We start from the raw sequence: 13,408 nt of genomic DNA, 5'->3' as shown, positions 1-13,408 counted from the left end.
CATTTATACAAATTACCAACTATGCACGTGTGTAAATGTACACCAAGTTAATCAAATACATCATCTACAATAACTCTTTGATGCGCAACTTTGGGCTTTAGGCAGTCTCCTCATTTGTTTTCGTGCTTTCAGCAGCGCACATTTAGACCGTGGCGCAGCATTTCATTACATAAAATTAAAAATTATAGACCATGGACAGAAAGTCACGTGTCGCGTTAATGACAGGGGTTGTACACCACAAGTATGATGCTTACACAACAAAGTTAAGGCATGTGACGTCAAGGTGACGTTTATTCTTGCGCTCGCGTTGATATAATTACATAGTGACAACGTAAGTTTAGGGGGGTTTGTGATTAAACTTCTTGAGTCCTTATTCACCCGGTCCGGTAATGTCAATATGTGTTAATTAAACTAACCCGTAATTGAATCAGTCCAATTTCTTTACTCTCGCTCGATGGCTACAGTGTTTTTTTGTTGCACTCAACGCCACGACACCGAAGGGTCATTTTGTGACTTTCCGAATGAATTCCTAAAAGGCATACTTCAACAAAATTAACAAATGGCATTTTGGTCTTGTCTCAACAAAGCAGTGTCCATTACGGGACTCTGTGAGATTCATAGAACGAAAAATCTATAATTTCCATGATATAAAATAACACTAATAGGCCTAGCTCCTTTTGTCCTTGCTAATATTACCTTAAATATAGTATCGTTGTTATGTATTTATTGTCCACTGTTAAGATATTTTTTGTTGCTGTAGTTTTTGCTATAAATTGTTTAGGTTTGTATTTGTAAGCGAGTGTTCACTTACAAGCCTCATTTCGGCTTCTGAAAATTGACCCATATAAAGTCGTTTTCCTTACACATTTCATTTTATTAGGGCACGGACATCATTTGGGTGGGGAGGGGGGCATTCCCCTTAGTTGTGCCTCATCAAATGCAGTCCAGCATCCTGTTTTAATGCCGCATTTTCGTCACGCAGACGTTGCTGACACAGACGATACTTATAGATGAATGTGCCATTCGAAACGTCCTTTTAACGTTCCCACAAATAACCGAATTATTAAAACCGAGCATTAATGCCAGTCGCATTTACCTCAAATAAATAAGTAATTGGGCTTATTTTTTAATTATTTTTTTAAACTATCGTCTCTACAAGCAGGAGGATTACTTGGAAGTAGGTCTACCGTCATCATTGTACCGAAGCGAATATATTAATATTAAGTAATCATCATACGCTCCGTTATGTTCACCGTCTGCTATAGTACTACTAAAATTGCCTGTTACTGACAGTATTGTTTTGCTGTACTTTTGTGAAGTAGGTGCTGTAGTTTTTGAGAAATTTCACCGAAATTATTTTAGCCTGTACATTGGATTTACTCGACTCTCCTGAAGACATTGCTCTGTGATTTGCATTTTGTTGGTTATTGAACCTATTTTCCCTTTCAATATGTGCGTGTTAAAGAAAGAGAGAGGAAGCTATTGAGATCGATCCGTTCTGATTAGCCACACGAGTTGACAGTTATTGTCCCTATGATAACACTGGGGTGCGCTAACTATATCTATAGGCATCTTTCCCAAAAATAGGCTTTATGTAGGCCTATACGTATACGCGGAACTTGTGTGTTCTGATATGATTTACATGCCATTTCCTTGTTTTTAACCTAGAGAAAGTGAAATCCCCGAGAACCGTCTTAGAAACGTGCACTGGAATCAATGAGCTCAACACTCATTAGGCCGAATATATCATGTCATCATATGAAAAATACTTGCATATTGTCATCCAGGTATTGTAATTAAAGGGAAACTACACGTTTGGTTATTACTCAAAACAAATATTAACTTAAAAACTGACTTGGTAACGAGCATTGGAGAGCTGTCGATAGTATAAAACATTGTGGGAAACGACTCCCTCTGAAGTAACATAGTTTTTGAGAAAGAAGTAATTTTTCACTAAAATATTTAAAGACTTCTATCTAGAAGTCTTTTATTTTTATTTGGAAGCACGCAAATTCGTCCAACAAGGGTGTTTTTTATTTCATCATTTTCTCGTAACTTCGATGACGAATGAGACCAAATTTGCACAGGTTTGTTATTTTTATGTTTATGATGGGAAACACTAATTGAGAAGACTGGTCTTTGACAATTACCAAACGTGTACCTTCCCTTTAAGAAGGAAAAGGTTTTGACTCCAATCATTATGTTACAGGCCTACAGCAACTTACTTGACAACCGAAAGTTGCCCGGTTTTGAGGTTATTCCATTATGTTTGTATGAAAAAGGCATGAACGAAAGGCGATCTTATTTAGTGTCCGCTGTCCGGCGTTATTTAGTTTGTGAAACTCACCAACAGTTTTTTCAATTTGATAAGAAGTAATTCCATATGGTGTTGGTTAGAAAATTGTTTTATTTGAACAAGGGCGATCTAATTCAATTTCTGTTGTATAACAAACAATCACAGGAGGGTCAATTTGTTTGATTTTCACTGGCTGCCATTTTGGCCGAGTTACGGTAAATATTTGGAGATAACCTTTCTAGGAAAATGCGCTTTCGATAAGATTAAATTCTGGAATAAGTCAGGGAACATCAATTCAAAGTGGATTGTTATTTGGTCATGGGAAATGGCATTCAATCTATTTAAATATTTTTGTTTTAGCAACATCTTTTTTGCATGAAACCATGGCTCACAATTTGTTTGATTTATCAAATATTTGTTTTCAACTATTATACTAGCCCAGTTATAAATCTTCCCAGCCTACTCCCCGCCTCCCTACCTCAATTAAAACCTCTACACAGTAATTCATGGAGCAATTATCTAGTTTATTGCTCCATGAGTAACTCAATGATCTAGTTATAATGCGAGTATGATTGCTCCATGATTGCCACGGGAAAATTGCCTAAACACTTTCAGCGATAAATGATTATGTTGTATGTTGGTCCCATATACAGTCTATCATCCAAACTATCAGAAGACGTAGGAGCTGGTGATTATGAGGTATCCACCACTTTAGGAACGTCTCCGAGTGATGCTACTCCCAAGCAGAGTGCTACCGAAGAATCTCCCGTCACGGACCCTTCCCCAGTGTCCACCGTGGGTGAACCTGTCACAGGAAGTGGTGGGTTATATGTTCGATCCTAAGAACAACGTTAAAGCCAGTGGACACTATTGGTAATTGTCAAAGACCAGTCTTCTCACTTGGTGTATCTCAACGTATACATTAAATAACAAACCTGTGGAAATGTCAGCTCGATTGGTCATAGGAGTTGCGAAATAACTGAAAAGACTTAAGAAAAGAAAAAAACACCCTTGTCACACGAAGTTGTGTGCTTTCAGATGCTTGATTTCAAGACCTCAAATTCTAAACTTGAGGTCTCGAAATCAAATTTGTGGAAAATTACTTCTGTCTCAAAAACTAATTAACTTCAGAGGAAGCCGTGTCTCACAATGTTTTATACCTTCAAGTTCTCCCCATTACTCGTTGCCAAGAAAGGTTTTATGCCGATTATTATTTTGAGTAATTACCGATAGTGTCCACTGCCTTTAATAAACAAATGCTATGTTTTTGTCAAGGAATGTTTTCATTCAACCTATTCTGTCCTGAGACATGTTGAACAACTTTAAAAGGAATTCTATGTTTCCGATAAAGGGATGTTTCATTCGAAGCTTAGCTTTATACAAAAAAATATCTTCAAACTGACCTGTGTACAATTATCTTGAAAAAAGTGGTCCCGTTTGCAATAAAGGATACGTTGATGTAGCTGTGTGTACATTTTTCTGATGAAACAATTTATTTTTATACTATAGTTAATGACAAAAATGTTTTGCTTTAAAAAAGACGAATGCACAGCCCTAACGGAGCGGTGCTGTGCGGTGATGATAAAAATGGCAAAACCCATTAAAACGGATCGCATAGCTTTGTCCAGACAATTCTGGTTTACCCAACTGACTTTTTGCCACTTGCGAAAAACAATAACCACCGAAAGTTCGTATCAGTTTAATTCAAACATAACAGCACGACATTTCATTAATTCTGGAACGTCCTGTTCTTCAAACTCGGTGAAACAAATTGGTAGTTTCAGGTTTATTTTTTCAGGTTTATTTTCCATACCATTTGTACATGTAGTGCATGTAGTAAATGGAAGTGGTATCTAACGTAGTAAGTAGATTTATGTGTGAACAAACAGGTGATGTATTCGTCAATGTTCGTTCGAATAATGAGAAAACCAATCATAATCGATACCTACCTGGAGACGACGGCGCCGAGCCATCACCCGAAGGCGATACCTCGAGGGATGTAATTAGATTAACACTCAGTTCTTAACTTTGCAGCACAGAAAAGTAACTAAGCACAACATAAATTGTTCTCACCAGAATAAGGACACCAGCCAAAATACCATGTCACATGTACAGTTTGTGACTGGTATCCTGCCCCTTTCTGCTAAGCAGAAAATGGTTAAGCAGTATTTGCTGCTTTGAAGCTCCATTAAATTTTGGCTTGCTTTTTAATAAGCACAACAAGTTGCTCAACACGACAATAGGAGACTTTCCAACGCTAGGCGGCAGCAGACATACCGGGTAAATTTCCATTGTTTACGTAGTTCTGAACATGCGCATAATTCTGAGAACAATGGATTTACCCGGTAAGTCTGCTGCCCTCTATCGTCCCAGAAAGTCTCCCATTGTACTTACCAGATTTAGGTTGGCAGCCAAAAGACAACTTTTTGTGAACCATTTGTGACTGGTATTTTGCTCATTTTACTCGGCAGATATTTGGTAAGCAATATTTTCCGATTAGCAGCTCTAAATATTGGGACAAGTTTGTTAACAATGTCCCTGTGGTACGTTGTCAAAGCATGCTGACAAGGTTTTCCCATAGGTTAAGAGACTTTGGTCTGCATGTATCAATATTTTGTTATCAAAGTGTGTTTATTTACGTATACAGGTATTGAGTGGATCAATATATTAAGCTAATTTGTTTGCGTAATTAATTAAGTTTTATAATTAGGTTTCATCTACAAGGACAATTGACTTGACAATTGACGTACGCTGGCAGAGTTTGGTCCTTCCCCTTCTAACCAACTTCACCGACCCTTGTTGAATGACTGAATGACACCCCTCTAGTACATTTGGCATGGTCCAGCATTGGGTATCATGCCATATAAATTGATCTGTTTGTAATATGTGTTTAAGAAAACTGAAATTTTTAAATAAACCAGCATTTACTGAGAACGGCACTCACTGCAGAAAAGTACACCCTGCACTGTCCATCATGTGCTATAATAATATTGTGAACGGAACTTTTTCGACCCGTTTTACAAACCCAGATTTTATTTCAACATAGAATTATTATTAAATAAGGAAAATGAGAAATTTAAGACTTCCAACTGGATTCAGACCTCCTTTGGCGTCTTTAAAGGCAGTGGACACTATTGGTAATTGTCAAAGACTAGCCTTCACAGTTGGTGTATCTCAACATATGCATAAAATAACAAACCTGTGAAAATTTGAGCTCAATCGGTCATCGAACTTGCGAGATAATGCTTAAAGAAAAAAACACCCATGTCACACGAAGTTGTTGGTGTTTAGATGGTTGATTTCGAGACCTCAAGTTCTAAATCTGAGGTCTCGAAATCAATTTCGTGGAAAATTACTTCTTTCTCGAAAACTATGGCACTTCAGAGGGAGCGGTTTCTCACAATGTTTTATACCATCAACCTCTCCCATTACTCGTCCCCAAGAAAGGTTTTATGCTTATAATTTCTTTGAGTCATTACCAATAGTGTCCACTGCCGTTTGGTAATTGTCAAAGACCAGTGTTCTCACTTGGTGTATCCCATCATGTGTACACAATAACAAACCTGTGAAAATTTGGGCTTAATTGGTCAATTGGTCTTAACTTTGAATGATTTTGTGTCAGAATTTTCTGGGAAAAACCTGCAATAATAAATAAAATACTCAATAAAACATTTCAAAAATAACAAATTAGTTTATACGTGAAATTGCAAGTTTGTTTTGCATGTAATGTATACAGTTTTTCTTTTGATGATGCCTAATGTTGTCACTAACTCTGAATTTTTCCGTTGCAGATGAAAGCCAGAATCTTGAGACATTAGGCGCAGCCGCCAGTGGAGCGGAGGCGGGGGCAATGGCCGCGGGTGGGAAGCCGGCCACAATCGTAGAACTTTTCGGACCGGAGGTTTGTTCGTTTTTGTGGGCTTTTTTTGCGCACCACTTTACAGTTCTTAGTTTTAAATGCATACCGTAATATGGATGTAAATATAACAACTTATTTATTTATTTAAAATCTTTAGACATACGCACTAGTTACAAGCTGTACAGGGGCTGTCAAGGTTAAAACAAAAGTATAGAAACTGTCATCAAAAGATGTGTAAAACCAGACCCCTGCCAACGATAAAAATTGAGGTTATACAATATAAAAAGGTGATTGCACTGAAACATGTAAAAATCAAACAAAAGAAAACATTAAAACACATTAAAACACGAGCAAAACCATTTGAAATACCATTCACAAAAAAAAATGTAATTTTAATGTTTGGGCCAAAAATCTGACATAGCATCTTTAAAAAATGAATGATTTTATTATCAGTATCATTTTGTGAAAGTGTCGAAATTTGTTGTTTACATTTTTTTAATCATGAATTATTGAAACTTGTCTTTTTAGGCACAGTTACATGCTGTAGTGCCCTTAACCTGGTGCCCGCACCTAGATAGTCATGTCTTACCAAACCCACCTTCAATGCCTATAAGTTCCAGCGACCCGTGTATAGAATGCCAGGATACCAGCGAAAATTGGGTATGTCTGCACTGCTACAAGGTATGTACTAAATTTGCTTTTGTCCCCCCCCCCCCAGGGAAAAAAAGGTCTCTGTTACGAGTTTACTTTTGTTTTGCCTGTATATTGCGTGTCTGTACCTTTTAGAAATATTTGTATGGGCAAACTGAGCCTTTAGGTTATATATATTTTTTTTCCTCGGTCTAACCTTCTCCATATCTATCTGTATTTCTTTTGTGTGTTTTTGTATTGAACTTGTGGAGAGAAATAAAATAATAAAAATGGTTCAAAAGATGAATAAGGTAAGAAGGACATACCTACCGTCCGTGACCCATTTTTTTTGCCGAAGATGAAAATTGTTAGGGATAAGGTTCCACTTAAATGAGTTTTTAGATAGAAAAGTATTGTAGTCAAAACCCGTCTTAGATCTACCTGCAGAGATTGACTAAGCCGTAAATGGAGTCGACGGAAGTAACGTCAGTTTCAAATAGACCGTCTCTGATTCTCTCTGATGGTTATTTTCGTCTGAAATAATGTTACTTTGTATTTTTACGCAAGTTTCATTTTGTGAAGCCGTGTAAAAGAGTCCGCGAAAAGTGAGGGATGTGGTGTGGCCTTAACATTTAGCAACTTCATATCTTGTCTGATGGGAAAACTTTGAAGTTGGCATGCTTCGAGAAAGAATATACGGAGCTTTGGAAGTACCATCCGACATGTTGAGATCGGAGACAATTTACTGCAGGATGATGACATCATAAGTATAAGATGACCTCATCCCGAGATGATTTTTTTTTCTCGGGATAATGACACCAAAGTAAGATGACGTCTTTTTTCATTTTTTTGTCTGTTGATGTCCCTGCTGAACGGAAGCTCATTAAACCGCAGAACGCCATTTTATTGTGTACTGTTTCAGAGTGAAATTTGAATGTCATCGGACACCAACAAACAAATTTGAATTACATCGGACACCAATAGAGTCAATGCTGGTTTGATTGAATTTCATCAAAAATATCAGCACAAAAATGTGAGGGCCATGTCATCGAGCGTGTTTTGGTTTTTTTTTTTTGTGTCTCAAAAACTTGCATTTGAGGGAAAGCTTAGCCATACATATTGCCGAGAGTCGCTTTGATGATGATTGCCACTTTAGGGGGCACTGGTTGTCGATTCTGCAACCAAAAGAAAAACAAAATGTTGAAGTGTAGGACCTAAAGAAATTCCGTACTAAATTGGCTGTTAAATAGTGTTTGTGTTGTGTTTAATGATTGTTAATTGGAAACCTGCAAATCTAATGACAAACCAAATGCTGTGTTTGTAATGTCATTTCTGTGCGTTTCTCTTCTTAGTTGGCAATTAACATTCCATATGGCAATCGAATTAACAGTATAGTACAACCTGATTGATACATTTTTTTTAAATGCCATGCCACGTTCACCCACCATTTCTTTTCCTCGGGATATTTAGATGATGATGACTCTCACTTTGTTTCTAAGAAAAATAATTATAACGGTTAGATTTGTTTTCGATTACTTCCCTGACATTTTGATAAGGCTTCGTTAACTGTTTTCAATTTCCATTTTCCATAAAGTGTAATTCTATGGGGCCGATTGGTTTCACAACACAAACACATTTCTAATGCCATACAATTGCTCTGGTTTTGAGTCTTTGCAATTATAAATAATTATGTTGGTCATATGATTACTTTAGTTTCATCCATAATGAGGCGAGGATCCATCGTTAGTGAATTCAATTTGTGAAAGTGACCAATTGATTTGTGTTTTTGAACGTCAACATGTTCGGTTGAAATTTTGCTCTCAAAGCACTGTCTCTAACTTCATTAACATCAACCTATTTCCTTGGGAAAGCTCAAGATTTTTTATTTCAAAAGAATTTATAATAGCAGGCCTACATAATTTACCCGTGCCGTTTACAATAATTTGTTTGTTTTGTTTCATATTGTATCGATTTAATTTCACGGAGACAGTTAATTGACTTTTTTTTAAGGGGCTATGTTATGTACGCTCGATTATTTCCCCCGGGATGAAGTTTATACCATGTCAGTTTTTTAATTGAAAACAATAATTAGCTTTGTGATAAATACAAATTACCGTTGGACCATAATGGACACGCTGCATTCAATCTGAATGGTCAATTGGTGTGTCCAAAGGGCAGAGGCTAACTATCAAACCTGATGGAGTACTGCTGTCACATTTGGACCGAAGTTGCTGCAATCAATACACAAATCATTTGTTTTTCTTGGTAACCGAGCAATGGTTAAATAGTTCAATGAATTCAAAAAAGTTGATGCTGAGTTCGTATTTGTCGTAATTAGATGATTAAATTAAAATGTAACGTGGAACGATGCCTGTCAAAAAAACCGAAATGGAATGCTTGTCACTGTTTAATGAACGACCACAAATTTGACACATTTAAGTCGTTTTCATCGTCGAGAGCATTTTAAGAGGGTTCGAGGGAATCAACGCCTGACAGCGAGTACTTGAATCTGTCTATTTCACTTGCTTCGTTAATGTAGTTGATATGTTCGGCATGTAGCAGCTCCAAATCTTTGACTGAAAGTCTTTGGAGAAGGCTGTGCTAATCAGACCGGAATAAATTGACATTTGGAGATGGAAAGCACGGTCTGAAATCAGCGTTTCGCTTATTAGCGTGAATTGGCCTACTTGTAGAACATGCACAATATAAATCAATCTTTCATCGACATTCCATGGAGACGGTTTTGTCAATCAAACCGGAATAACGACGGTTTGTTTGGATGAGGATGGAATGATGCCGTATAAATAAACCTTTTTATCAAGGGAGAGAATGTTTTGTAGACAACTAAGCGAAATATTGACTAAAATCGTAAAACATATCATTTTGCAATTGCAATGTGACACATCGTCCATGCATCAAATGGTTTGGTCGAAAGACGTTTATATTGAGATTTTGTACACGTTCGTATGGTTTGTTACTTGGTTTATGTTGTTGAAGAAACGTTCTCGTATGCCTTATTAGGCTATATCACTGTCGATGTTTTTCAACGCCAAAGTTTCAGAAAACAATCGTTATTTCTTTTCCTGTTTTCCTTCCCTTTCAAAATGACCCGGGCCTAATTCCATAGAGTTGCTAAGCACAACAATTTGCTTAGCATTACATTTTTTTCATCGATAAAAACAGGATTACCAACCAAATTTCCATTTGTCGCATATTGCTTGTTACTGATATTCAGCTGTTGTTTGCTCACCCTGAAAATCATGTGGAAATATGGTTGATAATTCTGTTTTAATCGAGGCAGAAAATGCATGCTAAGCACCAGCTGTATGAAATTGGGCCCTGGTTGGCTTTTGGTATATTGACCTCCCATTCAACCCCGTGGTCCATGGTTCAAATCCCACTTCGGATTAGCCTTTAGTCAAGGCGCACGGGGCACCCCAGATGTCAAGCACGACCCCAGATGTCACGCACGGAAAAAGACCAGCGCGATCGGCGGAGCCGTGAAGCGCCTTTAGCAACTCGTTTTGGGGCCTTTTGTTTTTCTTTACTTTTTGCAACAGATTTGGGTGGGAGAACTGTAATGCATAATTAAGAGCGTGATGAGTTGTTGGCCAATAAGAAGACGCAATACCATAGATAACTCGCCGCGGGCACGCCCCGTGACCAACTCACTCACATTAGTGCACAAAAAAGTCGCGTGCTGAGGGCAACACACGGGAGGTGCATATATAAATAACTAATTAGATAATTAAACGAGTTGCTAAAGGCGCTTTGCGGCTTCGCCGCTCGCGCTGGTCTATTTTCGTGCGTGATATATGGGGGTGCCACCGCCGCGTGCGCCTTGATTTCGGACCCTTGCATGGAATTGGGTGTTCACAGCCTTTAGGGACAACCTGATTACGTCGGTCTTATATGAAAGGGTTTCCCTCCTACATATAAAACTGGATGGTTTGGTTCGTCGTCATAATGATTCTTCTTGGTGTCTTTAAGCCTTCGGGTTACAGCATTGGTAACTTTGAAAAACAAATACTGCTCTGGTTAAAATGTTAACCACACAGCAATTGCGAATGACTTTCTTCACAATTGGTCATCCCTTGGGTGTATTTTCAGAAAAGAAAGTTTAAAACAGAAATATTGTTTCCATTTGCAATGTTTCTTTCTGTTTGCCCTCATCAGGTCCTGTGTGGTCGTTATGTCAACGAGCATATGCTCTTCCACAGCATAGCTACATCGCACCTTATGGTACTGAGCTATGCAGATTTATCAGTGTGGTGCTACGGATGCGATTCCTATGTGCACAACGAGGTAAGACAATAAGCATTGTGGCGCCCTCTTTTGAATAACAATCTTCAGGTTCGATTTACCAACACTTTCTCTCACGTATGGGAGGGGGTGGGCAAGGAAAGTGCCCCTTCACTAACCTTGTCTTCGAAAGTCTTAAAGTAGGCCCTACTATCTGGAGATATTGATATATTATTTGAGTCACACTATGCCGGGTAAATACATTTTAAGTTGGGTATCAATTCAGAAGAGAAAAAATTGGGGGAAAATGTTACTTAAAAACACTTCATTGGTCGGTTTGTGCCAAAAAGTGCTGGGAGATTATTGAGATGATTGTTGCGGTTGAGTAGGACGCCCGCTATCGTCTGAAAGGTCTCCCATTGTGCCCTATAGTTGTTTGAGGATTGTACAAATTGTGCTTTCTTCAAATTAACCAGCGTCCATAAGGAAAAACAATGTTTCATACCGCTTTTTCTTTAAGTAAAATTGTTTTGCTTTAATGTAAAATTGTTTTGTATGACGTTTAATTCATTCCCAGATTGTTTTTCCAGCGAAGAGGGCAGCACACATCAGTAAATTTGGCTGCGATGTCCCTGGCATGTGATTGTTACCCTACCAGTCTTCGCAAGTCCGTAAACTCTGCTGCATGCCAGTTCAAGGTACATGTATTTGAAAAAAGACCTCGTGGTGTTGTGACCACAACTAAGGTTAAGGAAAAGTTATATAAGTCACTGCTTTGCCCACATAAATCAGAGTACGAATGAACAATTTTCTGACGACGGAGTATACTGTCTGAAATTTCGACGGCAAGAGCGTGGCCTACTGTCCAAAACGATGGGTCCAATCGACGGTTCTTTTCGGAACAACAATTACCCGAAAGAGATATTAACCAACATAGTGTTACCCACTTTCTTACGTTAATGAAAAGGGTCACTTCAAAGAATCGTAACAAGTTCTTGAAACTGCCTTTTATTCCAACCTTATTAACTTATCTGCCGTTCATTTGGCAATTCTAAGGGACTACACTATTATATGATTGACCCAATAGTCACTTAATATCATCACCGACGACAAATCTTTGTAGTCATTTGTGGAGTTCGATTTGTGGATTAATTTGTTGAGTTCGTTTGGCGGTTTGGGGGGCGATGTACGTGCACACAATGTTTACATACAACAAGCTGACCAACTATACCGTGACGTCGGTGCATGATTTTAATCGGGCTCAGTACATGTCGTAACTAGATCGCAAACTGCGTATCCACAGAGGCGCCTGCACGATTTAAAGTTAGAATTGTTGGTTTTATATTATTTAAATTTTCGGAGTTAAACAATATTAATAATGGGTTGGGTTTTGTCTGTTCTGTTTTATATCAGGCCTATGCGAGAATTTACTTGTCAAAGTAAATCGTATTATATTAATTATTTTATTTTACTTTTGATATGATAGAATAGCGTTTGTCATAATTTACATTTATTAGTCTGTAAGATTTAATATTTGACTCGTCTTGTACAAAGTGTCGGTGTAGATTTTGGCCACACTACTGCTGCAAACAAACTGTTGGCACAGTTCATTTAGGTAAATGTTGAATTGACATTGCTTGAAGTTCTTCGTCAGGGTGGGAACGTGTAAAGAGGCGCACAACTTATCCTGCGGAACTGAATTTAGGTGGCATGTGATATTCAAACTGACTGACTCTGTAGTGGTGTTTGTATATGCCTACAAGAAAATATAGATATCTATAATGATAATTATCAGTTAATCAACTAAATTATTATATATGTATATTTATTTGTATGTAGATTAGTTATAACATTATGATTTAATACTAACATGAATATTGATTTTCCTCTCAGGTTCAAATGTTTAACGCACTGATTCCCTTAAAGTTGCAGCGTGTATGAATTTATACTGCGTTTCCGTTGTATGTGTTTTTAGTTGTTTGTTTGTTTGTTTGTAGGAGTGTTTGTTTTTTGTATTGCTGTATTTAGTTGTTACATGTTATATTACTTTGTTTTCCTTTTTGTTTTGGTTTTTGAAGAGTATATGATTATCAAATCCTTTGTTTATAGACACAATGGAGCATGCTGCGTGTCGTGCGAATTATTTTAAGAAAACGGTTTCTTTACTATGTTCTTTATATGTATAAACATTGATAACATTGCGGGCTTACTAATAAAGGTGCAAGATTGTCAAGCTTTTGTTTTCTCTTTTTTTTCTCCTAGGCAGATGGCATATAGTCCCCATTTGTTGTTTATAAATGTTTATCGATTAGTAAGACGTACTTTAGTCACAATAACGAAAAAATTGTGACTCTCGAAATCGTTACTGACAGATGGCGAAC

The 13,408-nt window shown here is 37.6% G+C and overlaps 1 protein-coding gene across 3 annotated transcripts in view; it reads left to right on the top strand.

Annotated features, from left to right (window-relative positions):
* The window catches only part of LOC117304333 (histone deacetylase 6-like), a 62,573-nt gene extending 49,313 nt beyond the window's left edge, over nucleotides 1-13,260 (top strand). For all 3 annotated transcript variants that reach the window (XM_033788733.1, XM_033788725.1, XM_033788742.1), the window contains exons 32-36: nucleotides 2,950-3,116; nucleotides 6,088-6,197; nucleotides 6,684-6,836; nucleotides 10,962-11,090; nucleotides 11,605-13,260. In XM_033788733.1, the coding sequence (XP_033644624.1) occupies nucleotides 2,950-3,116; nucleotides 6,088-6,197; nucleotides 6,684-6,836; nucleotides 10,962-11,090; nucleotides 11,605-11,670 (625 nt within the window). In that variant the 3' untranslated portion in view covers nucleotides 11,671-13,260. The remainder of the gene's footprint in view (nucleotides 1-2,949; nucleotides 3,117-6,087; nucleotides 6,198-6,683; nucleotides 6,837-10,961; nucleotides 11,091-11,604) is intronic.
* The last annotated feature ends 148 nt before the right edge of the window (nucleotides 13,261-13,408 follow it).

Source organism: Asterias rubens, chromosome 2 (genome assembly GCF_902459465.1).
Source record: "Asterias rubens chromosome 2, eAstRub1.3, whole genome shotgun sequence".
NCBI classification, from domain to species: domain Eukaryota; kingdom Metazoa; phylum Echinodermata; class Asteroidea; order Forcipulatida; family Asteriidae; genus Asterias; species Asterias rubens.
This window is presented reverse-complemented; position numbering and strand designations above follow the sequence as displayed.